General features: G+C 46.1%; 1 protein-coding gene across 15 annotated transcripts in view; it reads left to right on the top strand.

The window, feature by feature from the left end:
* DYM (dymeclin) overlaps positions 1-25533 on the top strand; it is a 358470-nt gene extending 332937 nt beyond the window's left edge. For 12 of the 15 annotated variants that reach the window (XM_065598722.1, XM_008166040.4, XM_008166038.4 and 9 more), the window contains one exon: positions 6739-9365. In XM_065598722.1, coding sequence (XP_065454794.1) covers positions 6739-6888 — 150 coding nt within the window. In that variant the 3' untranslated portion in view covers positions 6889-9365. Of the gene's footprint in view, positions 1-6738; positions 9366-25137 lie in introns of those variants that run through there. The other 3 variants (XM_065598719.1, XM_065598718.1, XM_065598720.1) reach the window with 1 other exon arrangement.
* Positions 25534-26102: the final 569 nt, after the last annotated feature.

The raw sequence follows: 26102 nt of genomic DNA, 5'->3' as shown, positions 1-26102 counted from the left end.
AAATCATAACTTTTATTTTTTTTAAATGTACTGAGGAGGTATTGAATTTTAAATGGCATTAGCCCCTCTGGAGCTATGCCGGGGTAGTCGGCTACTCGTGATGCTATCTTTCTCATCTTTAGGTGCAGGGGAAAAATGTCGTTGAACTTTTGTGGTAGCAAAGTTATTGCAGTTTATTTCTACATCTGTTCATTGGACTTCCTGTGGTTTTTCATCGAGTCGTATGATAGCTCAGACAGTCTGTAGCTCCTGGTCTGTCTAGTTATACCGCTGCTCCAACCACTAAATCTGACTTCTGCTTTTTCTAGCAGAAGAAAGCAAGATAGGCCACTGTGGTAGGTTGATTCATCTGAGCTGATAAACTTGCTGTCTGCATTGAAGGCTGCAGTTGAAATCCTAGCATTACCTCGGCCTTTAAAATTCAAAGCAACTGAATGTCTTTATGATTGTTTCTGTTTTAAACTAGCTTGGGTTTATTGGATTGTCTTTGCTTAATGAGGTAGTGGCTACCTACAAATGCATAGAATGCATAGACCTGTTTAGGTCAGGACAGTAAGTTCAAAGACTAATAGCAAAGGGGCAGGTGAATAATAATTTGTGTGTGTTCTACATGCTGTCTCTTAGTCGAAGGGTGTAGCTGTTAGCCAGCTGAGAGAAAGCACAAGTGAATAGAGCTCAGGAGAAAGAACGGGGTACTGGTTTGTCCCTGGACAAGATTTTCAAAAGCTATTAGTGATTTTGGATGCATCCATTTTTGGGTGCACAAATTGAAGTGTCCTAAACTCAGCACCTGATTTTCAGAAAGCACTGAGCATCCACCCTCTGGAAATCAGGGCCCTTTGAAGTAATTCATCTTGGGTATCCAGAAATTGAACCATGCAAAATCAATAGCCGTTTTTTAAAAATCTTGGCCTCCATGTTTGTTTTTCCAGTATTCAGCCAGATTAAACAGAACACAGAAGAAAATAGTTTCCCAGGTAGTCTGAATAGCAGTATGTGGAATTTTGTTGACTGTCGTACAAATCTCTGTGTGTGTCTGTTGTTACGCTAGCGAATTTGTGTCTCTCATAAGTGTTCTAAAACACTTGTAACATGAGGTAGTTTTACAGCTCTCCTGGAATGCTGGTTTAGTACTGTCTCTCATATCTGTACTCCACTTGTCAAAGGCCCCAGTTCATCCATTTGGAAGTAGTACATGTAAAAATAAATTGCACACGGTTGCATTTAAACATGATTTGACTGTACTTTGAACTACAGTATGTCAAAATTGTTAAAAATTTATATCAACTGTCTGACCTTTTAGGGGGGATACTTAATCCCTGCTGTCATTTTAAACTGTTCTTAAATCAATCTAGTGAGTCAGGAGCAGCTCGTGTAAGAGAAGTCTTTACCTTAATAATCATAAATGTTCAATAAACACCCCTGACTCTTTTAAATAGAGCAATACAGGATTATTTTTCTTTCTTAAATATAAAAAGGTGCTAGAATGGTAAATCTGGAGATTGGAGACCTTTGTTATCCACAGAACTAGGACAGCGTGGACAGTCCCCACCCTGGCCCTCCAGCATGCCTCAGGATTTAACTGGAGGGACCTCCATTAGGAACAAGATGGCTGTCTCCACACACGTTCAGTTCTTGGCCTCTTTGTTGAAACTGCCAGAAAGAGTGTCAGTTATGGTAGCTTTCTGTTGCTCGACGTGGATACCTTTTCACGTTAGGCCACCAATTAGTTTGACACAGTCCACTAAACTGCCATGGATAATTATACTTCCCTTACAGAGGCTGGATTTGAATTAGTGAGTTAGAAGTGAAAAGCTCCATATCTCATCATCAACCCAGTGAGCCATCCAGTGTCCACTGCTTAGGTATTTAATCAAAGTCTGGTCATATCTGTCATTACTTGTACTCATTTTATGAAGACATAACGAAAATTGCATGCCGTAACTGCAAACTATAGAGACACTGACATAAAACATAGATATCTAAATTTTCAAGCCAAACCTGAAAAGTTTTCAAGAAAAAAGTTCAGCATGACAGTGAGACAAATTTGATTGCAATGGGTTATAATTCTAATCCTTAAATTGATTATTTAATTGCTACAGTCGATGACAGTACTGATCAGTTTGAAGAAAGTGTTGATGAGAAAATCAACACAACTATTGGCAGAAAAATTTAACACCATCAGGAATATTCTACACTTTCCTTTCAATTGAGAGAAAGTGGTACAGGGAGAGCTGAACATCTCAGGCATTGTTGTTGATCTTTCTTAAGCCAGGACTTGTGGGGGGGGAAATATATTTATATAGTTTTGTTTACCTCAGTAGCAGCATTTATAATATTTTCTGTTTTTATCCTTTCATTCCAAAGGATCCCAAACCACTTTAATAACATACATACTCAACACTGAAGCCCAACCACCTCTGGCATGGCAGATGGCAGCTATTTAAGGACTTGTCTATACTAGGAAATTTAATCATGCTTTAAATATGAGTTTTAAGCATTGAATTAGCTGGTGCAAAACTGAACATGATTTGGCTTTGTCTACACTGACCACAAAATCAGGAAATAATTAGGATGTGTGATCACTTCCTAATCAGAGTGTCATGGCCTGTGACTAGAGAGGACTTGGCCCCGTCTGGTTGGTCACACTCCACCTCGGCCAGTGTCCATGCATTGGGTGTGTGAGTGCTGCTTAATTAGAGTCCCAGACACCTTGTCTACCTGGGAGCTCTTCTGATCTTCCAGCTGTTCAACCAACCCATTCATCCCACAAGCATTCCAGGAGGGAGTGGGAGGGAGAAAGCCACTTTCACAGGTATTCAGAGAGGGAGAGGAGACAAAAGAGGGGGAGAGTGTAACAGACCTTTTGAGCATACAGGTTATACATAGCATATAGATCACTGGTGCTCCTACAACATCTATCACAGAGGAAGAAACAAAGCAGCCCTTCCCAGAGACCTTTGGCAGAGGATTGCAAGAGTACCTCCATGAAAGTTTCCTTGAGATCTCTATGGAGGATTCACGGAACATTCCAGTGCACATAAACTAACTGCTCTGCGTGACTCCCTCTGCCTAACTCTAGAGGGGAATGAAAAGCAGATCGCAACTCCACCTCTCTTGCTTGTTTCACTACCTCTTCTACCACAAGTAAAAAAGAGCAAATCAACTGATGTGTTCGGCTGCTTCTGGGCTTCCGTCCCTGTAATTTCAAAGCAAACTGCATACTTACCAGAGGTTCCTTTCCCTGCATGAGGTTCACCCATGCTCGACTGTTGGGTCTGGCTGGACTGCAGTGGGGTCAAAAACATGTCCTGGCTCATTGCGCACCTGGATTTCCTGGTCATGTGTCTCCCATGCTCCTCCTCCTCTTCCACCTCCTTCTCATCGCTGTTCACAGCGGGGGCCTGAGACTCGGGCTCTTCCAAAGTATCCACGGCACTTTGCAGTGGTGGTGCGGTCTCCACCAAGGATGGCATGCAGCTCTTTGTAAAAGCAGCAAGTTCGTGGCTCCTCACCAGATCAATTGTTGGCCTCCATGGCCTTCTGGTACATCTGCCACAGCTTCTTGGCTTTCACAGGGCCCTGCTGCTGGGCCCTGTTGTAGCCCTTCTCCTGCATCCCCCAAGCAATCTGCTCATAGATGTCCACGATTATATGGCTGAATCAGAGCTGTGCCTGCACAGCCTCTTCTCCCCACAGGCATAGGAGATCCGATATGTCTTGTCTACTCCAGGCAGCAGCACATCTGGAGCACGTAGCCGACATGGTCAGCTGGGCAGTTGCACTGAACAGTGGAGAGAGCTGCTAGGTGCGCTTGCCAAGCTGGGCAACCAGGAAAAGGAATTCCAAAAATGCATGGAGTTGTAAAGAGGAGGGGCAGCTTCCTGTGTACCTGACCCCTGCGCAGCAGAGTTCACAACAATACCAAAGCGGTCAGTTTGGGACATTATAGGACAGCTCCTGCAGGCCAGTAATAGTCAACATATGTAACACAGTATCTACCCTGACGCTACGTCGACCTAATTACATCAACCCTTACTCTACGCACTCGAGGAGATGGTGTTATTAAGTCGGTGCAGCAGGGCACTTACATCGGTGTGAGTGAAATTTAAGTGTAGAAACATTCACAGCTAGGTTGACGTAAGATGCCTTGCGTTGACCTAACCATGTAGCGTAGACCAGGCCTTAGTCTCTTTGTGGCTCGATTCACCATCTGCAAAATGGGGATAATACTGTCCAGCTAACACGGGTATTGGGGAGAAAAATATGCCAGAGACTGTGGGGCACTCAGCTACTCAGTAATGGGGGCCGTATAAGTACCGAAGATAGCTCTGTCTTAGGCCTTATCTCTACTAGGAACAGAACCAAACTAGTTAGAACTGTAGCTCTCTCCATCCTGATCCCAGTGTCAGCAGAGCCATAGTGTGCCAGTCTAGAAGAGGGTGTCAGCACATTCTGACAAAGAGCAGCGCACAGCGAGGTATGATTGGCATTGCTTTGAATATACTAAACCTGACACATTAGACAAGCCCAAGGGCATGGCTCTGAGTGGAGCTACGGGAGGGCTGTTCGCTTTTCTGTCCGTCTACAAAATGTTCCTAATACAACACGCTTCAAGCCAGAGGCCAGACTAATTTGTGACTTGTTGGAATCACAGTATCGGATACACTGCTTGCATCAAACTACTATATTACATTCACAGTGATGACAACACAGGGAAATATCTGAAATAATAATTTCCATGTTTTTGTTGCTCCCTAGAGCACAAATAAACAAGATGAATAAATGTAAATAAACCTGAAAGCCAAGTGGCCAAGAGAACTCCATTCAATAGAGAGAAATTCCGATGGGAAGAGACTGTTGGACCAACACAAGGAAGCCCTGACAGTCTGAGCTAGAGAAAGGTGATAAGGTATCCCTTCATTATTAATGGGCAAAGAGGCTTCTAAGCCATTGTCATACTTGTTCTAATCATGTTGCACCATGGCAGTTTATTCTTAGCCTTAGCCACATCCTTATAAATAATGAAATGGGCCATGTTTTATCTTACCCCAATGATTACTGTAATGTGGCTTTTATCTGCATCCCTGCCAGGCTGTTGACACAGGCAACGTTTAGAAGCAGATAAAATGAATGAATTGCACCATATAAAAATAGGGTCAGCTCTTCCAAAAAAAAAAAAAAACGTGCTAATAGCTAATAACTAATAGCTGCCTTGTTAGGAACTGTATATGCTGGCTTTCTGGTGGGCTGACTTCCTGTGCTGTACATTACACTATAGGAGAGAAGAGATACTGGACACAGGCTAACTGAGGACAGGCTGCATGGCACATCCATGCTATGTTAATTCTGGAAAGTGTTTTACCCGCAGATGGTACAGCAGAGCACCAGACATTGTGGAAATGATTGCATGCAGTGTAGTTGTAGCCGTGTTGGTCCCAGGATATCAGAGAGACAAGGTGGGTGAGGTAATATCTTATATTGGACCAACTTCTTTGGGGAGAGAAACAAGCTTTCGAGCCACACACCGCTCTTCTTCAAGTCGAGGAAAGGTAGTCTGAGCATCACAGCTAAATGCAAGATGGTAACAGGCCGCTCTACCTTGAATGGTCCCTTAGAATATGTCCTAACTACTTATGCTAAATAATGTGTTCCAACTTGCGTTTGTGACTCTGAGTACCTTTCCCAGACCTGAAGAAGAGCTGTTTGTGGCTCAAAAGCTTTCTCTCACCAGCAGAAGTTAGTCCAATAACAGATATTACCTCACCTACCTTGTCTCTCTAATTGTGGAAATGATACAGTTTGGCCAGTAATTTGGGGGAGGAGGAGTTAACTGTGTGTAAGGATAACAAGGTAGTAAGGCACTCAGATGGGAATAGTGTGAGAACTTAGATTATAGAATGGAATACATATGATCTGAAGGCCTCAAATGGCTTTACAAACAATTTAATTAAGCCTCACAGCAGCCCTGTGAGATGGATTAGTACTAGTCTCTCTTTAAAGATGGGGAAACTGAGGCACAGGGAATTAATGACTTGCCCAAAGCCGTAAAGTGAGTTAGTGGCAAAGCTAGGAATAGTACCGAGGAGTCCAGGCACCCAGCCCCTCTAATCTAATCACACTTCTTTCCTCAGCACACACTTCCTGGAAGGAGAGAGCTAGCTTCTGTACTGGAGACATCTGTGTATTGAACAATCTTTAACAATTGGAGAAATAAGTCAGTTTATCATAACATTCCTGAAAACAAATCCTAAAATGTCATACACGTTCCTAGGGCCTGTCCAAATGAGTCTCTTCCAAAGGAGCTATGGACCGTAATAGCATAATTCATTTTTATATTGACTGAAATAGCCAGGTCTCCATGTGCATGGACAGCAGTGTTGACGTGGGGCTTCTATAACTTACAGTTTTCCTTTTCACAACTTTTCATGTTAATAAGGTTCCATCTGCTTAGCGTTAGTTAATGGCCCATCTCGTGTGTGACTCCTGGAGATCTACTGAAGCAACCAGAGCGAGGTGCGTAACCAACAGCAAAGGGCTGAATACAGCACGTGTCAATGTAGCATACGTTGCTGGTCTCTTTATCCTCCTTGTTAAATGTATTTTCCTTTCAGGTCTGATGGTTCAGTTCCCTTAGAGCTCTTTTTATCACCACACCTTACTTGAGCTCTCATGCAGTCTACAGGTTTACAAATTGATGCAAACCCTCACTCAACAGACTTTTGTTTCTTATTGCAGAAATTCCCAGAACTGAAGTTTAAGTATGTGGAGGAGGAGCAGCCTGAAGAGTTCTTCATCCCCTATGTCTGGTCCCTGGTGTACAATTCCGCTGTGGCCCTGTACTGGAACCCACAGGACATCCAACTCTTTACGATGGACTCTGGCTGAGGGAGAAGCAGCTAAACAGCAGAGCCAGCTCTGCTCTGTCTTATCACAGGCGAAGAAACTCGAAACTGCGTGTGAATACGTGACCCCTCCCAGCGTGCGTCCTCTAAACCTGAAGCTTAGTGAGAATGAAGCTTGCTACTATTGTACAGAGCGACTTTGACATTTTGGTCCCAGACTGCAGCAGACACACTGGAAGCAGATTGTGGTGTGGGAGAGAAACTGACAAGCTTGGTTGCAAACTTTTATTTCTATTTCGTAAAACCTAGAGCTTATCCAATGAAAATGAGGCCTTAGACATGCAGTGTGATGTTACCACCACCAAGAAAACTGATAGCTTTTAAAACTAAAACGGGGAAAAGAGAAAATAGAGGGTGTACGTTGATTTGGAAGTAGCATTTATATTTTTATTACCTTTGACTTCTTTGAGTCAAAGTCTTTGAACACTATCATTTTCTACAATGGACTGTTCATCTCACCAGTACCATATCTCCTCTCATGGCCATTTATTTTGGTGACGTTGTAATGTCTACAATCTCTAAAATATCCATATTAATGCCATCTGAGTGAGCTAGGCTGCATTAATCAAATGATGTTTCCAGACAGAGAAGATACTGTGGTGTGGGGAGGAGGGTTTTCAACTGGGAGACTTTTCTTTTGAAGAGCTATCAAAACACTTTTGATGGTTAATACTCTTTATGGGGCTTGAATCACTAGCTTCCAAAGGAAAGTCCCTCACAGACTCACAATATGGTACTTCTGTACAAAAGCTTTTCCTGGAAATTGATCACATAAACAAATCTCCAGAGCAAAGTGTTTAAGTTTGTAAAAGTAGAGCTATGCCACATAAAAAGTTTGTGCGCTTTCAGCAGTGTCTGATGGGAATCCCTGATGAAGCTTTGTTAAAAATCCCCTTTTTGCTGCTAAAGGGATTATAGCAGAGGTATGGATTTAACACAGTGTGGAACGCTTCAAAATGAATGTTTTAAAGTATTCTTTCCTGGTGGACCTAGCGTAATGAAAATAATTAAAATACTCTCTCTGCAGGTAGAAAACCAAAGGAAATAGGTTGACATTATTTTAACAGAATGTCTTTTCCCCCCCCCTGCATATCAAGGATCTGTTTGTCTCTGGGACAAGCTCCTGACAGTGTTCACTTCCACATGCTCACAGAAACTCCTGCTACACCTTGGGCTGTTTTGTGGAAGTCTCTGTCACTAAATCAAGTGTACTGCATGCCAACATATAAAGATAAGAGAGTTCATTCTTACACATATATGGCAAATCCCGCAATTCACTGCCTGACCCAGCATGTTCTGTTTACAGACTCGGAGGATAGTGCACATTCGCTTTCCTCTGAGTGGCTTTAAACAGAGATTCCTGTGCTCGTTTTCCTTTTGCTGAAGAAGCTGGCATTGTCCTTTTTTTTTTACCTGCTTGTTTGGAAGCAAAGTCCTTGTGGACAAATGGAACTGCTGGGTTTTCAAAAAACTCCTTTCCCTATTTAATTAAAACTGTAAGTACAAAGAGCCGTGCATAGCATAGGCATTCCTAGCGCTTTCGAGTAGCGGTAGTTTTGGGAAGAGGCAACATGAAGACAGGAGCTGCGACTCTTTTGAGTGTAAAATATGGGAAACAATTGAACTGTGACTTAAGATAGGGGTATGTTTGTGCTACATTTTGGGGTGGTTTGGTTTTTTACCTCTCTGAACAAAAGTCAAAGGGGGATGAAGGCTTTTGTGTTTGTTGTAGTGATTTGTAATTTTACCTTTAAATAAAGGACTAGAGTGTTTGTGAGCCAGGAGAGGTGCACTGCCCTTAGAATGGTCATTCTAACAGTGCACTTTGAAACTGTGGATTCTGAGACTAACTGGATGGGTGACTTAACCACACTGAGAGTCTGGTCTTGCCAAGTAAAGCACATCCTCCACCCCCACTGATTTCAGGGTAGCTGGGGACATCCAGGACCTCCCGGTTATTGGCTGGTGTGTCAACTTTGAGAGAATCTGATTTTCTTTAAAAGAACTTTGTATAAGCACAGGGGTGCATAAAGCAGCAATCGGATATAGGTCAAACAAGACACTGAGTCGATGAAGGAGTCGTGTAATAATTTCAGTTTGTCCTCCTAATGACATTGCACTAACGTAAACGAGAAGCGTGCTGGTTCCAGTGCCATACTTTTCTTGTGCAGTTAATTAAAATGCAATGTGTATGGAGCCAGCAGGTTTGTAACAGCGGGAGCCAGAATCCAAAGTTGAAGCAGTAGAGCAAGCCAAGTTTATACTGAAATCCGTCCTGGTATGATTGATTCTTTCAAGTTTCCGAGCATTATACAGGTATAGAAATGTCTTGGAGTCTGCAGTCTGATGCGTTCACAAATACTCTATTTTCCTTCAGATCTGTAAAGTACCACCTGAGGGATCCTTTTCATTATTTTTGTGTGAAAGATTTATTATGTAGTAATAAAAAAACTAAACACAGACCGTTGTTCTATTTGTTTTGCATAGTAATTACTTACTGCATATAACACTTGGCCCCAGAGGGTTTGGATTTTCTTTTTAGACTTAACATGCATGCGGTTTTAGAACGTTATCAGTGGTTTCCAATACAGAGAACTAGAGTTAATGTTACTAAGTAGGAGATCATTTAAATCCTGCATTTAATATGAGGAATTAAATTGCGGTTATTCTTTCCTATTGCTCCTGGACACACAATTTCAATAGATGACCTCTCCCCTCCTTGCTGTCATCTTACCAGTATCTCAAGCCATATCTACACTACAGAGTTAAGTCGACTTAAGTTTTGTCAACAATCATAAGTTGCATTAATAACATCGGTGGAGCACGTCCACACAACACTCCTTGTGTCGGCTGAGCATGTCCACAGTCGTTGCTCTTGCATCGACAGAGAGTGTGTTGCATTGTGGGTAGCTATCTCACTGTGGTCACCCTTTGCCGCTGGGAGCTCTGGGAACGGTGGGGTCGCCACCAAGGATGGCATGCTGCTCCTTATAGAAGTCGCATGTCTTCGGTGCTGCATCAGAGTGACAGTTGGCCTCCGTTGCCTTCTGGTACGCCTGCCTCAGCTCCTTGACTTTAGCATGACACCGCTGCATGTCCCTTTCATGCCCATTCTCCTGCTTGCCACTAGCAATCAGCCCATAGGTAGGGAAAGTCCTACGGCTGGTGTGAAGCTGCGACTGGCCAAATCACTGCACAGCATCCTCTCCCCGTGTAGCTATGCTGTTGCTGGACAGGTACTTTTCATATACTGTATCAGGTTTATATGGTTTTATTGCAAATGAATTCTTTCAAGTATCCATGCTTAAAAGTGGAAGGCACTGTAACCACCCACGCACTGTACATTCACTTGTAAGCACTCAGCTAAATGAAAATGTCATTATCAGTGAATTGCTCCAAGTCACAAATCAAATACACTCCAGAATAGCCAAGCTGGGACAATTTGAATGAAAGATTTAAAGAGAGAGAGATTTTAAATGCTGCTGAAACACTGCATTAATCCTTCATCATCACTTTAAAAACTGCCTTAAAATTAATCCAGAATGAACAAGACTTGGCAAGGCTGATGAAATGTTCAGCTGTACATGAAGTTTTCACCGAACGGCTTGGCAAACTCAATGGCAGACTTCAATCTTTCTTAAGTTAATATTTGTGCTGTTGAAAGGTGCCAGGTTTGACAGCACTGGGGAAAATGGGAGCCCTCTATTTCAGTGGTTTTCAAACTTTTTTTCTGGTGACCCAGTTGAAGAAAATTGATGCCTGCAACCCAACGGAGCTGGGGATGAGGGGTTTGGGAGGGGCTCAGGGCTGGGGAAGAGGGCTGAGGTGCGGGGGTTAGGCCTGCAGGGTGAGGCCAGGAATGAGGGGTTCAGGCTGGGGCAGGAGGTTGGGGTGCAGGAAGGGGTCAGGGCTCTGGGCTTGGGGTGCAGGCTCTGGGATTGGGCCAGGGATGCGGGGCTTGGGGTGCAGGAGGGGCTCCAGGTTTGAGGGGGGGCTCAGGGTTGGGGCAGGAGATTGGGGTGTGGGGTTGGGTCCCGCCTGTCCTGCCACCGCGGACTGCGCTGCGCCCCAGAAGCAGCCAGCAGCAGGTCCGGCTCTTAGGCAGAAGCACGCAAGCAGCTCCGCACGGCTCTCGCCCACAGGCACATGTGTATAACACTTTATGATTTGTTTTCAGGAATGTTATGATAAACTCCAATTGGATATTTCTCCAATTTTTAAAGATTGTTCTATACACCGATGTCTCCAGTACAGAAGGAACTGGCCAATGGGAATGCGGAGCCGGTGCTTGGGGCGGGGCAGCGTGCGGAACCCTGTGGCGCCCTCCTGCCTAGGAGCCGGACCTGCTGCTGGCCACTTCCCAGGCACAGCGCGGTGTCGGAACAGGTAGGAACTAACCTGCCTTAGCCGGGCAGCACTGCTGATGGAACTTTTAACGGCCCAGTCGGCGGTGCTGACCAGAGCTGCTGCGACCCAGTGCCTTACCTCTGGGTCATGACCCACAGTTTGAAAACCACTGTTCTGTTTAGTCAGAGAGCAGCTTCAGACTGGGCAACAGCAGAACAAGATGGACTACATGTGTAGAATATTCAAGTGTGTCTAACCCTCTCCCAGGACTCTATGAAATGCTTGTGGTCCCCACTGGTAGGCTACAGCTCCACCCTAGAAAGATCTCCACTAGCAATAAGAGGATAGTTCAATCTCCTATCCGTGCCCAGTAATTTCTTGGCTTATTTAATGCTACTTGCCAGCAAGGCTGCTACTGATCTATGATGAGGATGCTGATCCACTTTCACCTGGACCAAGACCACAACTTGTGATACCAAAGAGTAGTCAGACGATTTTCAATTACTACCAACCTGGTCTGGATTCAAACTGTGACCTAAGAATAGCAAATGATCTTACCAGTTAGTGCTTTTCATCCCAAAGTGTTTTACCAAGCAATGTACAAACTGTGGGGTCGCTTCATCCTGGACTGAACAGTGAAGAGTGCCATGGAACCTTCAAGCAGCACAAGGGGGCAGGACCTTACTTTTATATTCATCTGAAAGCTCCGATCTCCTACTCCCCAGCCTTTACATTACATACCTATGAAGGCTTTAATTTAAAAAATCAGTCACCTAAGAGCTGACTGTGGAAGTGGCACTTGAACATTTATATACTTAAGAGACTCTCAATACCAGGGGCTGTTTACACATTCTTCAGTACTGTAATATTCTAGGCCACTTAGCATGCTAGGTGCTCTACATCGCTGTATTAAACCTGCCCATTCATTGCTTTTGCAAAACTTGTAAACACCTTGGCAGCAGGAGTCTACTTTGTATTCCCCCGCTCCCCCCATTGCAAAAGCATCCATTATGCTCCATCCCCTCAGCAGGAGTGGACAGGAGAGCAGCACCACATCCACATCCCCTAACATCCACCTCTGAACAGAGAATTCTTTCCTGGGTGCTGGCTGGTGAGTCTTCCCCACATGCTCAGGGTTTAGCTGATTGCCATATTTGGGGTCGGGAAGGAATTTTCCTCCAAGGCAGATTGGCAAAGGCCCTGGAGGTTTTTCGCCTTCCTCTGCAACGTGGGGCACGGGTCACTTGCTGGAGAATTCTCTGCACCTTGAGATCTTTAAACCACGATTTGAGGAGTTCAATAACTCCGGCATAGGTTAGGGGTTTGTTACAGGAGTGGGTGGGTGAGATTTTGTGGCCTGCGTTGTGCAGGAGGTCAGACTAGATGATCATAATGGTCCCTTCTGACCTTAAAGTCTATGAGTCTAACGTTTTAAATTTTAAAGAAGACTGGAGAGAGAGAAATGAAGCCACGCTGAGGAAATGCACGGAAGGAAACAAGTTACCTTGGCATTTGTGTCGCCCATGCTTAATGTTATCAGTTTCTGTAGTCCTCTGCTACTAGGCAGGGTAATTGCAAATTCAGTAGATTTACTAAGTATGCAGGTTGCTGCTTATTTTTTATTTATATGTGTTATACAAGGATTTAGAGGCCTCAACAGGGATCGAGACCCCCTTGTCATATACACAGTGAATAGCATTTAAGTAGATAACACAGACAAAGGGTGGGAGAAAGGAAGGATTTTCTCTCCTTTATAGATGGGGAAATTGAGGCACAGAGCAACTAATTGGTTTGCTCAACATCAAAGAGAGAAGCCTGTTTCACAGCCAGGAATTTAATCCAGATCTCCAAAGTCCTTAACTGCAAGATCACCCTTCATTTTATTAACACATTGACTTGCCCAACAGCTTTAAGGAGGAACAGGGGTTTTGTCTATGTACTGTAACTATTTTGGTTTTATAGAATCATAGAAATGTAGGGCTGGAAAGAACCTTGAGAGGTAGTTTAGTCCAGCCCCCTGCACTGAGGCAGGACCAAGTAAATCCTAGACCATCCCTAGCGCGTGCACTCTCTCTTTCTCTCTCACACACCCACCCACCCACCCCCATTCCCTCTTATACAGGTGAAGTTCTGCCTGAAAAAAAGCTTCTCTTTGCATCAATTGTTTGTTTAAAGAATAATCAGCTCACCAAGTTGGGAGATGAACCTGTTCCCTAAGCAAGACCGGAATAAATTCTCATGGAAGCCGTCTAGTCTGTTCTCCATGCACATGCTCAGACCCTGCTTGCTGTAGCACTCTGAGCTACTAGCCTGGGGCAGAGCCTAGGTGCCAGGAAATCCTGGGAAACCGGCTCCTTAGCTACATTGTGGTTCCTGGGGTGAAGTGCCATCAGCACGTTAGAAGTTCAGATTGTACTAGAAAACCATCGACCCACAGGTCTGCGGAGGAACCTCACCCGAAGGGCTTCCCTAATTTGTCACATGAACAGCAGGACCAGTTCAAATGGTGCTGCCAAAGCTGCAGCCATAGGCCATTGGGCCCCAAGCCAACAGGGATAGGTTGAAAGGCTAGCCTGACATTTCCTGTTCATGCATCAGTGCTGTGTAGTGTGGTGGAGGAGCTCTGAGCTGCGGATACATTCAGCCCCCTGGCGAGTCAGGATGTCTCCCGCTTTCTCTTAGCCCCACCTGGCATGTTGCAGATTTCTCCCTTCTCCTGTTCAGCAGGGAACCTCCATCCATCATTCCCCTGTCATCTGCCCCCAATTTACACTGGCGCAGTAGTTCTCAACCTTTTCGTGCTGCAGCCCCTTTTTTCATATCAGGGCCCTGACCCTCTCCCCTTCATTGGTATGGAAAGGCAGGACAATCCTGAACCCTTGACGCCTCTTTGTGGCTGTGGGGCTGAGAACATCTGCACTAGTGTCAAGCAAGCTTGTGCAGGGCCGACGAGAGCGGGGGAAGCCGGTACAAATTACTGGGGTCCGGCGGTCCGGAAGGGGGCCCAGGGCCTGGCTTCCCCCCCCTCGTCGCCTTACGGGGGCCCGGCGGTCCGGAAGGGGGCCCAGGGCCTGGCTTCCCCCCCTCCCCCTCATCGCCTGACTGGGGCCCGGCGGTCCGGAAGGGGGACCGGGGACCAGTTCCCCCCCCCCTCGTTGGCCCTATTTAGCTGGTCTGCCCTTGCTGGGGGCCCCCCAAAAAATTTTTCTCCGGGGCCCGAACCCACTCTTGGCGGCCCTGAGCTTGTGTCTATACTGTCTGAGCTGGAATTAAGATCTAAGGAGTTTATTCCGGGCACTTGAAGCAGTAAAGGAGGTAGCAGAGTGAGCAGCATGTGAGGGAGCCGTTCCTGTTCGTACTCTCAGTGCACGGGCCTGGGAAGCAAAGTAGGTGGCTGAGGCTGCTGTAGGAAAATACGCCCAGCAATGACGCTTTTCTCTTTGAATTTCCCTGGATCCATTGATGAATTTATTTTAATTCAAACCATATCGATTTTCTAGATCGTCCTGAATTATCTAGCTCTTCCAGCTCGTGCTCATGTCCATTCCAGTGTAGGGGTGTGCTCGTCTAGTGTCCCTCTCCTCCTCTGTTCTGGGCCTGAAAATCTTCCAAATCCTGCAACGCTCCCACACGTGGGCCTTCCCCAGACACTTGAGGCAATGGAATGTAGGTCACTAACTGGCATCGGCTTACGACACGACACACACGGCTTGAAGGCCCACCCCAGTGCAGGGAAAGGGCTAACCCTGGTAAGCGGGGTCCACTGCTAACTAACTAACTGAAACTGAAACTTTAGCTAAATCAGCAGAGTCCACTGAGAGAGGTACTTGCAGGAAAACACAAGGACAAACAGCAGTTCCAGCGACCAACATTGGCGGTAAGCGGGAACTGGGCGAGCGGCGGGGCCCTATATATCAGCACCATGAGGGCGCGACTCCAGGGGGCACCAGAGCCACCTGACGGATACCACTGAGGGAAAAACTTTCCAGCGGCAGTGTTCGGGGCGTACAGACTTGCATTGGAATGGACATGAGTAGGGTGACCAGATGTTCCGATTTTATAGGAACAGTCCTGATTTTGGGGTCCTTTACTTATATAGGCTCCTATTACCTCCCACCCATGTCCTGATTTTTCACCTTTGCTGTCTGGTCACCCTAGACATGAGCAACACGTGGGAAGCAACCAGTTTTTTAGTGCCCTGAGTGTGCTTCCAATGCTTCCGTAGGACAGGGGAAGAGCGTGCAGCAGGAGAGGGCCGCTGTGTGCGTCACTTTCTCCGTGACGGAAACGACTGCCTCCATAGGCAACCAGCTAAAGGGAAAGACGTGTGACCTCCCCACATGTCTCCTCCCTGCCCCGCCCTCAGCCCAGGGCCCCAGTCCCACATTACCTGAGGGGGGGAGGGCTCTATCCTCCCTGTGACAGCTGCCCCCTCCCCCAACCCGGCACAGTCATGCAGCCAGGCCCGGGCGGGGAGTGGGACACACTCCTGTCACTGCTCTGACTGTGCAGCTAAGCCAGCTGCCTGGGAGAGAGCCGGGCTGGGGAGGGGCGGCAGCCTGCTCCCTGCCCAGGCTTGGCTTGTGGGGGCTGACTCTGAGCGTGCCGGAGGGAGCTACAACCGTGAGCAGAGCAACCCAGACGTCAAGAATTGTGGGAGGTGCTGCCATCAGTAAGACATTTTCCAGTCTAGTACCTTGGCACTGGCCCTGGGATGCCCGGCAGCTCTCTCCAAATCTCTGACCGTACAGGGGCATGGGAACCAGGCTGCCAGCTCCCCCCCAGTCACTGCCCCTGGAATCCCTAGTCCTCCCTAGCATTACAGGTTTCTTGGAAGAATTAATGTACCTCCCCTTCCACCCAGGTGAATCTTCCCTAGCCTTCCCCGTCCTGCTTCTGGTCGTCCCATTCCCCAGCCATAGCTCCCTGCCCTTCTAGAGGGGGCTTTGATGTATCTGGGTTGCTGGGATGGATGGTGGCTGGTACCACCTCTCCCCCCACACACATCTGTGAGCCTAATATTAGCTCCAAATGAACAAAATAGAAGTTGACCTCAAAAAGAGCCTTCTAGGCAGCATAAGGAGCTGGAGTGTCTCTAGGGAACAGCACCCAGTGAGGCCAAGTTTTGAGAATTCAGAGTACATAATGGATCACCTCGGTCATTTCCCAAGCCACTGGAAATTGAAGATAGTTCACAGACTCACTAGAAAGAGACTTTTCCTTCATGAGCAGCAAAGTCTTAGTGACTTCCAATGTTATGCGCAGGCCCAAACCAAAACCCTGGATCCGAACTGTGGGGAATGGTGTATGCAGACACCAGGACCAGCTCCAGGGTTTTTGCCTCCCCAAGCGGTGGGGAAAAAAAATAAAATAAATAAGCCGCGATCGCAATTGCGATCGGCAGCACTCTGGCAGCAGCTCCACTGTGCCGTTTTCTTCTTCGGTGGTAATTCGGTAGCAGGTGCTTCCCTCCGAGAGGGACCCGCCTCCGAATTGCCGCCGAAAAGCCCGACGTGCCGCGCCTTCCCCTTGGCTGCCCCAAGCACCTGCTTGCTGGGCTGGTGCCTGGAGCCAGCCCTGGGAGACGCTACCCGTCTGGGCAGTCTGGGGGGCTTGGAACTGCTGCGCATTCTATAGGATTCCCCACCCCTGGAATCCTTCCTGGGTTTCCACTGGGTATTCCTGCCAGAGGGAGTGATCTGAGCCCTGCCCGGCCACTTGGCCCATCTGTGGCATTACAGACGACTGTGCAATGTGGTGGCGACATAGCTAAAAAGTTGTTAATTTACAAGGATAAACAGAGCTGAAATGGTGGAGCCTTAGCAGTCTGCTTTCCTAGAGGGGCTGTCTGCCCTATAGGATGAGTAATATTGAATTCCTATGAGAGAGACACTTCCTTCTTGCGGGTGGGAATGTAGCGTATGGGATTACAGCAGAGAACCCCTTCATGCTTAGCAATGTGATTGCCTCGTGGATTGTTCCTGCTCCTGTAATACCATCTAAAAGTCAGCTAGTGAGCAAGCATCCCAATAAGGGGAGAGTCGTGTGGAAATCGGAACCGGCATTCCTCGCTTGCGACAGTGCACACAGATTATGGCTTGGAACTCAGATATGGAAACAGCTTCCTTTTATTTTGCCCCTTGGCTGGTGACATTTCCAGCAACTTTATCCCCGGTTAGGAAAGAACGTCCCCTCTGTTCATTTACAAAATTAAGTTACTACAAAAAATATTTTCAAAGGGGAAACATCTGTGTACTTCCTGCTGCTACTGTTTGCATCCCATAAGCCGATGCTCCGTGACCCCCTTGGAGATGCTTCTCTTCTTAAAAAGGATCCTCAATCTCAAAAAGCAACAGACGTACTATATGCTGGCATGGTCATTACAGTAACTATGCATTGGGATGCCCGGGGTTGATCTCATGGCTAATCCGTCTCCCTGCAACACTGGGTGAGCCCAATCCTCTTCTGTTTTTATTGCTCATGAACTCAGACAAATACGGTAATTTCCCACTGCCTTTGTTTTATGGTACAGCACACACCAGGAGAGAAACCACTTCAGAGGCAAGCTGTAGTCATTAGCCATGGGACCTCAAGGCTTGGCCCTGCGGAGTGCTGAGCCACCTTCCAGTCTACTGAAGTCAACAGAGACAAATGAGGGACATGGCCCTACCCCCTTCCTCCTGCCAGTGATGTGGGGGGGTGCTCTCTGCCATGAGTCCATGCCTCCAACCACGCAGCTTCAACGCTCTCCATTCTGCCTGAAACGGATGCCCTGAGCTGCGAGCCAAGCCCCCTCTGCTGAGCTCATACCACCAGCTCCTCGCTTTGGCCACATGTGCCAGGAGGAGCAAAGCCAAGAATCATCTCAGATGTGGGGGGAACGTGTCGGGGTAGTCAGCAGCTCTCCCATGCTGTCAGCAGGGTGTGGACGGGGAAGGAGGGCCAAGCGAAGCAGGTGGCTAGTTTCAAATCTCCATCCATTCCTGTTAGGGTGACCAGACAGCAAGGATGAAAAATTGGGACAAGAGGTGGGGGGTAACTGGCACCTATATAAGACAAAGCCCCAAATATCAGGACTTTCCCTATAAAATCGGGACATCTGGTCACCCTAATTCCTGTATAATCTCCCTCCAGCCTATTGCTGAAACCTGGTGGATTTGCATCAGCCAGAGCTTTACAATGGGAGACACTGAGGAACCCAGGGGCTGCAGGGAGTATGGGGTTGGTGCTACAGATTCTGGCATTTCCCCCTCTTGCTCAGTATTGACCCAATGCCCCAGAGTAGCAGTAGGGGAAGTTGTGCTTGGTGCAGGTGGCATCTCTTGGAGGGAGAGGTAAAACAGCAATCCTGACTATGTTCATAATAAAACTCTTATAGCCCTTTTCAGAAGAGATGTGTACTAACCCCAAAATCCTGGCCAGCTCCCTCCACCATCGGTAATTTATATTCCACCTCCATTCATTCCACCTGCACTTTAAGAGTTCCTATGCTTGGTTAGTATTGCTGAGGCAGAGGGGCTGACACAGTGTACCCCAGAGCTGGTTGCATTTCAGTGGTGGGGAGTGATCTTTACACAGACATCGGTAAAGTGCTGTGGGAACCTTCAGGCAATATTACTGTTATTCCTAAATAGAGCTGCGTGAATAATTCACAATGCCATTGTAAAGCGCTTTGAGATCTACCGATGAAAAGTGCTAGCTGCTATTAGTATTATTATTATTAATTCATTCCGGAAATTTTGCCTTTTGTTCTCTTCCTGAGTAGTCCATGAGCAGAGCGTGATTTTATTTCTTGGAAATGATTTCCTGACAATTGCTTGGGCTGTAGCTAGTTTGGGAGTGGCAGCTTGTTGCAAATATTTGTTCTGAAATTTGAGCTCATGATATTTTTTCTCTTTCCCGACCAAATGAGAGTAATTCTTAGAATCAGGTTTCTGGTAGTGGCAATTCATTATTGTTGTTATCATTATTCATGATTATCATGATTTAGTTGGGGATTGGTCCTGCTTTGAGCAGGGGGTTGGACTAGATGACCTCCTGAGGTCCCTTCCAACCCTGATATTCTATGATTGATTTATTTTATTATCTAATAGCACCAAAAGGAGTGTGGCATACTTCAGAGAAGACGGTCCTGTCTACATTAAGAACATTCATTTTGGAGTAAACTGCGATGGTGTAAACTCTGCCTTACGCTGGTGCTGAACATCTACAGTTCCATTGTGCAGCGCTGTAACTATACCATTATAGTTACGCCAGTAGAAATGCCGGTAATGTAGGCAGAGCCTTAGAAAAATCAGTGGTCACTGCCATTCCCATCTTCACTAAAGATGCCACAATGAGCAGCAGTGACAAACAGGAGTAGATATATGGATGTAAAGGAAGAAAAATAGCTAATTTAATTGGCTTACACAGTTTTGGGATAAAGTATTGGATGACATCTCTGAAAACTGAAGTCCTCTCCTTCCAGGACAAGCATGGCCCAGGTGTTGACAAGGCAAGATTCCTATACATTGCCTGGCTAATGTGCTTCTGCCCTGCTCTAGAGAGAACCCCATCTGAAAGTGCCCTGGTAGCTCCGTTTCTGCTCAGGCCTTAGTCACTCTGCTAGAACTCCCCCAAGGGTGAACAATTCATGTCTGAATTGCCTCAGGTGTGGATCCACCAGCTCATTTCATAGCCAAGCAATAAACTGGGTCAGATTTGAACCAAAGAGTCTGAAGACTCCACCTCCTATTGCCAACTTCTCTGAATTTTCAAGGGGTGGTGCCAAAACCCACTGAAATCAATGAGGGGCTTTCCATGAACATCAGTGAACTTTGGATTAGAACCCATAGCCCTCCAGTTTCTCTGTAGATTTTGTGCAGGTTTTACAGTACAAGGAGTTACGCTTTTCGGACCACTGCCTCAAATGTTCTGCTGAGTGGTGGGCCTCGGCTGATCAAAACTCGCCGCCCTTCAGATCGGTGTAATTTAAACCTAGTGGGGAGCATTAGGAACCCAGCCTCACTATGGTATGTGTCTGTTCAGTGCTTCTCCATCCCATGCACAGTTGCTTTAGAACGAGACGCCTGACTTCCAAATAAAGCTTAGGAATAATTCTGTGTACAAAATAAGCTGTTGTCAAAATAGGTGGGTAAATGGTAACTATTTATGGGATGTTTGCCCTGAGCTTCAGCCGACTTTAACTATACGTACAGCTCATGGTGAGAGGGGGAGATTGGGTGACCAGATGTCCCGATTTTATAGGGACAGTCCCGATTTTTGGGTCTTTTTCTTATATAGCCTCCTATTACCCCCCACTCCCTGTCCCGATTTTTTACACTTGCTGTCTGGTCACCCTAGGGGGAGACCATAAATAGGCCATTGCTTTATGTGAGGCTTTGTATAACAGGCTGAAGAAATGATGGAAATATAATTGGCCAATGAGAATTCCATAGCTGGCGGGTTTCCATTATGCTTTCATGTGTCAGTGTTTGTTGTTCAATTGTCCTGCTTGCATTTAGCTACCCACGGGCTGTGCGGAAAAGGCAGACCCCATTTACTGGCTAAATCACCTCCCACCTCTGAGGAGCTGGGCCTTGTGTCCTGACCCTTCAGTTCAGTTCAGGACTCTAACACTTCAGCTAAAAGGGGTCTTGCCTACTTGGAGCGAGTAGGAGTAGGTTCAGGTCGGGCTGCCAGAGAGCACCATCAACCAACCAAGCACACTTGGGCTCTCCTAACTGCTGCCTGCACACTACTTTATGGAACTTAGCTGAAAACAGTTTTCAGCACCAGTTCTCCCTGAACCAAATGTGGAAATGGCTAACATTTCTAGTGCAGTGGTTTCAGCAGTGTTTCACAGTGTGTCTCTCAGGCATAGGTAGGAGTTTTGTGCGGCATTGCCAGCTCTCGTGATTTTATTGCAAGCCTCCCAATATTTGTTAGTTCCTCTTCAAGCCCCCAGCTCCTGGAGTCATATGATTAGGTGCGAATCTCAGCTTTCATATAAAAAAAAAAAGTAAGTTTCTAGCTCTCAGGGTTGCAGAGAAAAGCTTGAAGACGTGAATCCTAAAGCCTGTGACCCCAGAAGACAAAAAGAGGCCCAAAGGCACTCTGGCTTAGAAACCATGCGATTAAAAAAAAAAAAAAACTCCTGTTATTTTGTGGGCTCAGCTCATGGTTTTTGAACTCATTTTACAATGACAGTGAGCGGCATGTTCTCAACAAAGCAGGGACTCTTCGGTCTGAGTGACGTGCTTTCGTTTATTATATCAACAACACAGTGTATTATACTGGATTTAGTGTCTACCATACTGCAGCCAAGGAGCTTTCTTCGAATTACGTTGCCCCAGCAGAGTCACAACCACCTCTTGGCCCGACAGCCTCCATTGCCTGATGACAGAGGTCATCTCTGGAAAGGGTCAGTTCTGCAGAGCAGAGAGGAAGGTTGGAATTGAGGGTTTATATCAGTCCATGGCATCAGGGGCATCTGAAGTAATGAGGCGAAGGAAGCCACCTTGTCAAAAAAAAAAAAAAACCCACCCTCCATCGTGGTTGGCTTATGCCCTGAAGCCCAGAGGCTTTATCCTCCGAATGGAGGCACAGGTGTGCTCATCATTAAGGATATGGTTTGGTCCATGAAAGTCACAGGTTCCGTGACTTCACCAGACCTCTGTGACTTCTTTGGCTTCAGCTGTCAGCGGCTGCAACTGGGACTGGCCCCAGAGCTGTGTGCCCCTCCCATGGCTGGAGCTGTGTGTACCCACCCTGCTGCAGCGGGGCGCGGGCTGCCAGTCCCTCCCCATGGGACTCCAGCTGTCATTCCTTCTCCCCCCAACCCCTCCCCTCCAGTTATTTTTAGTAAAAGTCACGGACAGGTCACTGACTCCTTTGAATTTTTGTTTATTGCCCATGACCTGTCCGTGACTTTTACTCAAAATAACAGTGACAAAATCTTAACCTTAGTCATCATGCATGTCAATGTCTGATCTTCTTTTGAATCCTCTTGGCTTTAAATATAACTTGTGGCGGTGAGTTCCATAGGTTAACTGTATTTTATAACAGACTATTTCCTTTTATTGGTTTAATATCCCTTGCCTGTCAGTTCTTGAATTTCTCCTTATTCTTGTCTTATGAAAGAGGTATGGAAGAGGACATCATTTATTTTTTCTACCCCTTTTAGTATATTGTACACCTCAATCACATCCCTGCTTATTTGTTCAATGAGCTCTCCTCATTCTAACTCCAGAAGAGACTACTGTGATCATCTGACCTCCTGTATAACACAGGCCATAGAACTTCCCCAAAACAATTCTTAGGGCAGATCTTTTAGGAAAAACATCCAATCTTACTTTTAAAATGTTCAATGATGGAGAATCCACCACGACTCTTAGTGAATTGTTCCAATGGTTAATTACTCTCACGGTTAAAAATTAGCACCATATTCCCAGGCTGAATTTGTCTAGCTTCAACTTCCAGCCAATGGATCATGTTCTACCTTTCTCTGCTAGATTGAGGAGCCCATTATTAAATATTTGTTCCCCATGCAGGTACTTACAGACTATAATCAAGTCACTCCTCAACCTTCTCTTTGTTAAGCTAAAGAGATTGAGCTCTGTCTAGCACTATAAGGCAGGTTTTCTAATCCTTTAATCATTTTTGTGGCTCTACTCTGAACCCTCTCCAACTTATCAACCTCCTTGAATTATGGGCGCCAGAACTGGACACAGTATTCCAGCAGTGCCAAAGACCGAGGTAAAATAACTTCTCTACTGCTACTTGAGATTCTCCTGTTCATGCATCCCAGGATCGCATTAGCTCTTTTGGCCACAGCATCACACTGGGAGCTCGTGTTCAGCTGATTATCCACCAACCCCCAAATCTTGAGTCACTGCTCTCCAGGATAGATCCCCCATCCTATAAGTATGGCCTATGTTCTTTGTTTCCTAGAAGTGTGCATTTAAATTTAGCTGTGTTAAAACATATATTGTTTGCTTGCTCCCAGTTTACAAATGATCCAGATCGCTCTGAATCAGTGACCTGTCCTCTTCATTATTTACCATTCCCCCAATTTTTGTGTCATCTGCAAACCTTATCAGGATGATTTTATGTTTATTTCCAAGCCATTGATAAAAATGTTAAATAGCATAGGCGAAGTACCAATCCCATTTTTGAGACCTATCTGTTAGCCAGTTTTTAATCCATTTAATGTGTGCCAGGTTAATTTTATATAATTCTAGTCTTTTAATCAAAATGTCATGCAGTACCAAGCCAAATACCTTACAAAAATCTAAGTATATTACAGCAACACTATTACCTTTAGCAACCAAACTTGTAATCTCATCAAAACACGATATCAAGTTAGTTTGACAGGATTTATTTGCCATAAATTCATGTCAATTTGCATTAATTACATTACCCACCTTTAGTTCTTTATCATTTGAGTCCCAATTAATAAAGCCTTCAAGCCTCTAATCACTTTTATTACCCCTTTCTGGACCCCTTTGATTTCTGCTGTATATTTTGGGAGGGAAAATGACCAGGGCTGTATGCAGTATTCCAGGCAGATTCATATTGATATAATGACACACTCTTTAAAGACAGCCTGGATTAAATAGTTTGCCTGGTAACACAAAAATCTGAGCACTTTGTACTAGATAATAGGGTAGAGCCTCTTCCTCTTCTGTCACTGATTTCAATCTCACTCAGGACCAACAGTTAAGGGGGCCAGTGTTTGATGTAGTGTTTGTATTCCACCAGGGCACAGATAGTCTACTTGCTTGTGTTTAGTTGCTTGGGCTTTGTAAACTCCTTTGTACTGCTGGGAGGGAGAGCAGAACCAAGTGAGGTGGATCAACAGTGCAATTTTCTCTCTGAAGCAAGGCAGTTTGCTCGCACCTTTAAAATAAACCAGCAGAAGAGTCCTTGGCGTCTGTTCTCCTGCGAGTTTCTCCCAACCAAAATATGAAGTGAAAATTACATTTAAATTCTTTTCCTTCCCCTAAATCAAATCTTGCAGGCGCCAATTGCCATTTGAAAGGTCAACCTTTCCACCTCAAAGTCTGTAATCAATAAATTATTGACCTAAAGAACATCCATAAACTTCAGCCTGTCTTTATCTTTTTCTCCCCCTTACTCAAAGAATACACGTAGGGGTGGGAATGAGGAGGATGGAAGTCTACATAATCTCACAGCTGGGAGCTTGTAAACGCAGGCGTCTATAGCAGTCGGGGAGATATGTGAGCATCTTCAAAGCCACACTATTTTCCATGTCCTTTGGTTTGGGCAATTTCAGATCAAGTTTGTAAAAGTGGAATTTTAATCGCTGACATGTTTTGTGTGTTTTTTCCCACTGCTGCAGAGCACAGTTCTGAGTGGACTGTGTTCCTGCCAACCAAATGAGATGAATAATTGTAAAGGATTTATCCTTTTTTACACGTAAGTACCATAAAAAGACATGATGCTGGCAGTGTTTCCAGGTCGTGATTTCATCTCACCATGTTTGGAGCTTTTCTTACAGCCCCACCTTCTTTGATCATCATTATGATGAAAGAATCTCAGCTTGCGGGGGTTTTGTTGTTGTTGTTTTAAAATAAATTTCTAGCCTTTGTGGTTGTGGAGAGCGGCTTGAAAATAGGATCCTCAAAGGTTCCAACAGCAGAGGCAAATAAAAAGAAACCTTACTGTATTGTGTTTAAAAACTCACGATTTATGAGCCGATCTCAGGATTTTGGGGGGCCTGATTCATGATTTTGATTGCTTGGGGTTGGCCAATACTGCACGGGATCCTTTCGTGTACATTTTTATTACTTATTGGTGGAAGGAAAGTTTTCAGTTGATGTTTCTATTCACCGAGAGAGAACACTAACTTTCAGTCTAAAACACGTTTTCTTTTTGTACTCAGGAAAACAGCATCAAGAAAGAACAAAACCCAAGTCTCCCGCGGAGAACATACCGTGTGTGTCAGTCTCCTCTTGTCTCTGTGCAGTAGCTCTGAGAATAGCAACTGGCTGCTGAGTTTTGCAAACAAGGAGAGCTTTTAAAGATTTAAAGGGGGCAGTACACAGAAGACTGAGGCATTTCAGTTGCGTAGTTATAGCCACCACTGTTAACGGGAGCAGCTTTGCATGGCTTAAGACATCAAAAAAACCCAACCCTCTTATTTCTTTGCCTCCCATCCTGTAATAGTGGAACGGTGTGTTGAGTAAGAGTTGGCCCATTACGCCATGATGCAAAATCTTCTATTTCCATCTCTTTGGACAATAACGTGTCAGACTGATTGAATCTTCCTAGATCAGGGGTAGACAATCTACGGCCCGGGGGCCACATCTGGCCCTTCAGATGTTTTGATCCGGCCCTCGAGCTCCTGCCAGGGAGTGAGGTCTGGGGTTTGCCCCGCTCCATGCGTGCTATGGCTCTGCGCGGCTCCCAGAAGCAGTGGCATGTCCCCCCTCTGGCTCCTATGCATAGGGTCAGCCAATGGGCTCCGCAGCTCCCATTGGCTGGGAACCATGGCCAATGGGAGCTGCGGGGGTGGTGCCTGCAGACAGGGCAGCGCGCCGAGTCACCTGGTTGAGCCTCCACATAAGAGCCGGAGGGGGGACATGCCACTGCTTCCGGGAGCTGCATGAGGTAAGTGCCATCTGGAGCCTGCACCCCTGATGCCCTCCCGCACCCCTACCCCTGCCCTGATCCTCTTCCCGCCCTCTGAACCCGTTGGTCCCAGCCCGGAGCAACCTCCTGCACCCCCAACCCCTCATCCTCAGCCCCGCCCCAGAGCCTGTACCCCCAGCCAGAGCCCTCATCCGCCTTCGCACTCCAACCCCTTGCCTGGAGCCCCCTCCTGCACCCTGAACTCCTCATTTCTGG

This window comes from Chrysemys picta, chromosome 6 (assembly GCF_011386835.1).
Source record: "Chrysemys picta bellii isolate R12L10 chromosome 6, ASM1138683v2, whole genome shotgun sequence".
NCBI classification, from domain to species: Eukaryota; Metazoa; Chordata; order Testudines; family Emydidae; genus Chrysemys; species Chrysemys picta.
The sequence above is the reverse complement of the archived record's forward strand: the minus strand, read 5'-3'. Positions and strand labels throughout refer to the sequence as shown.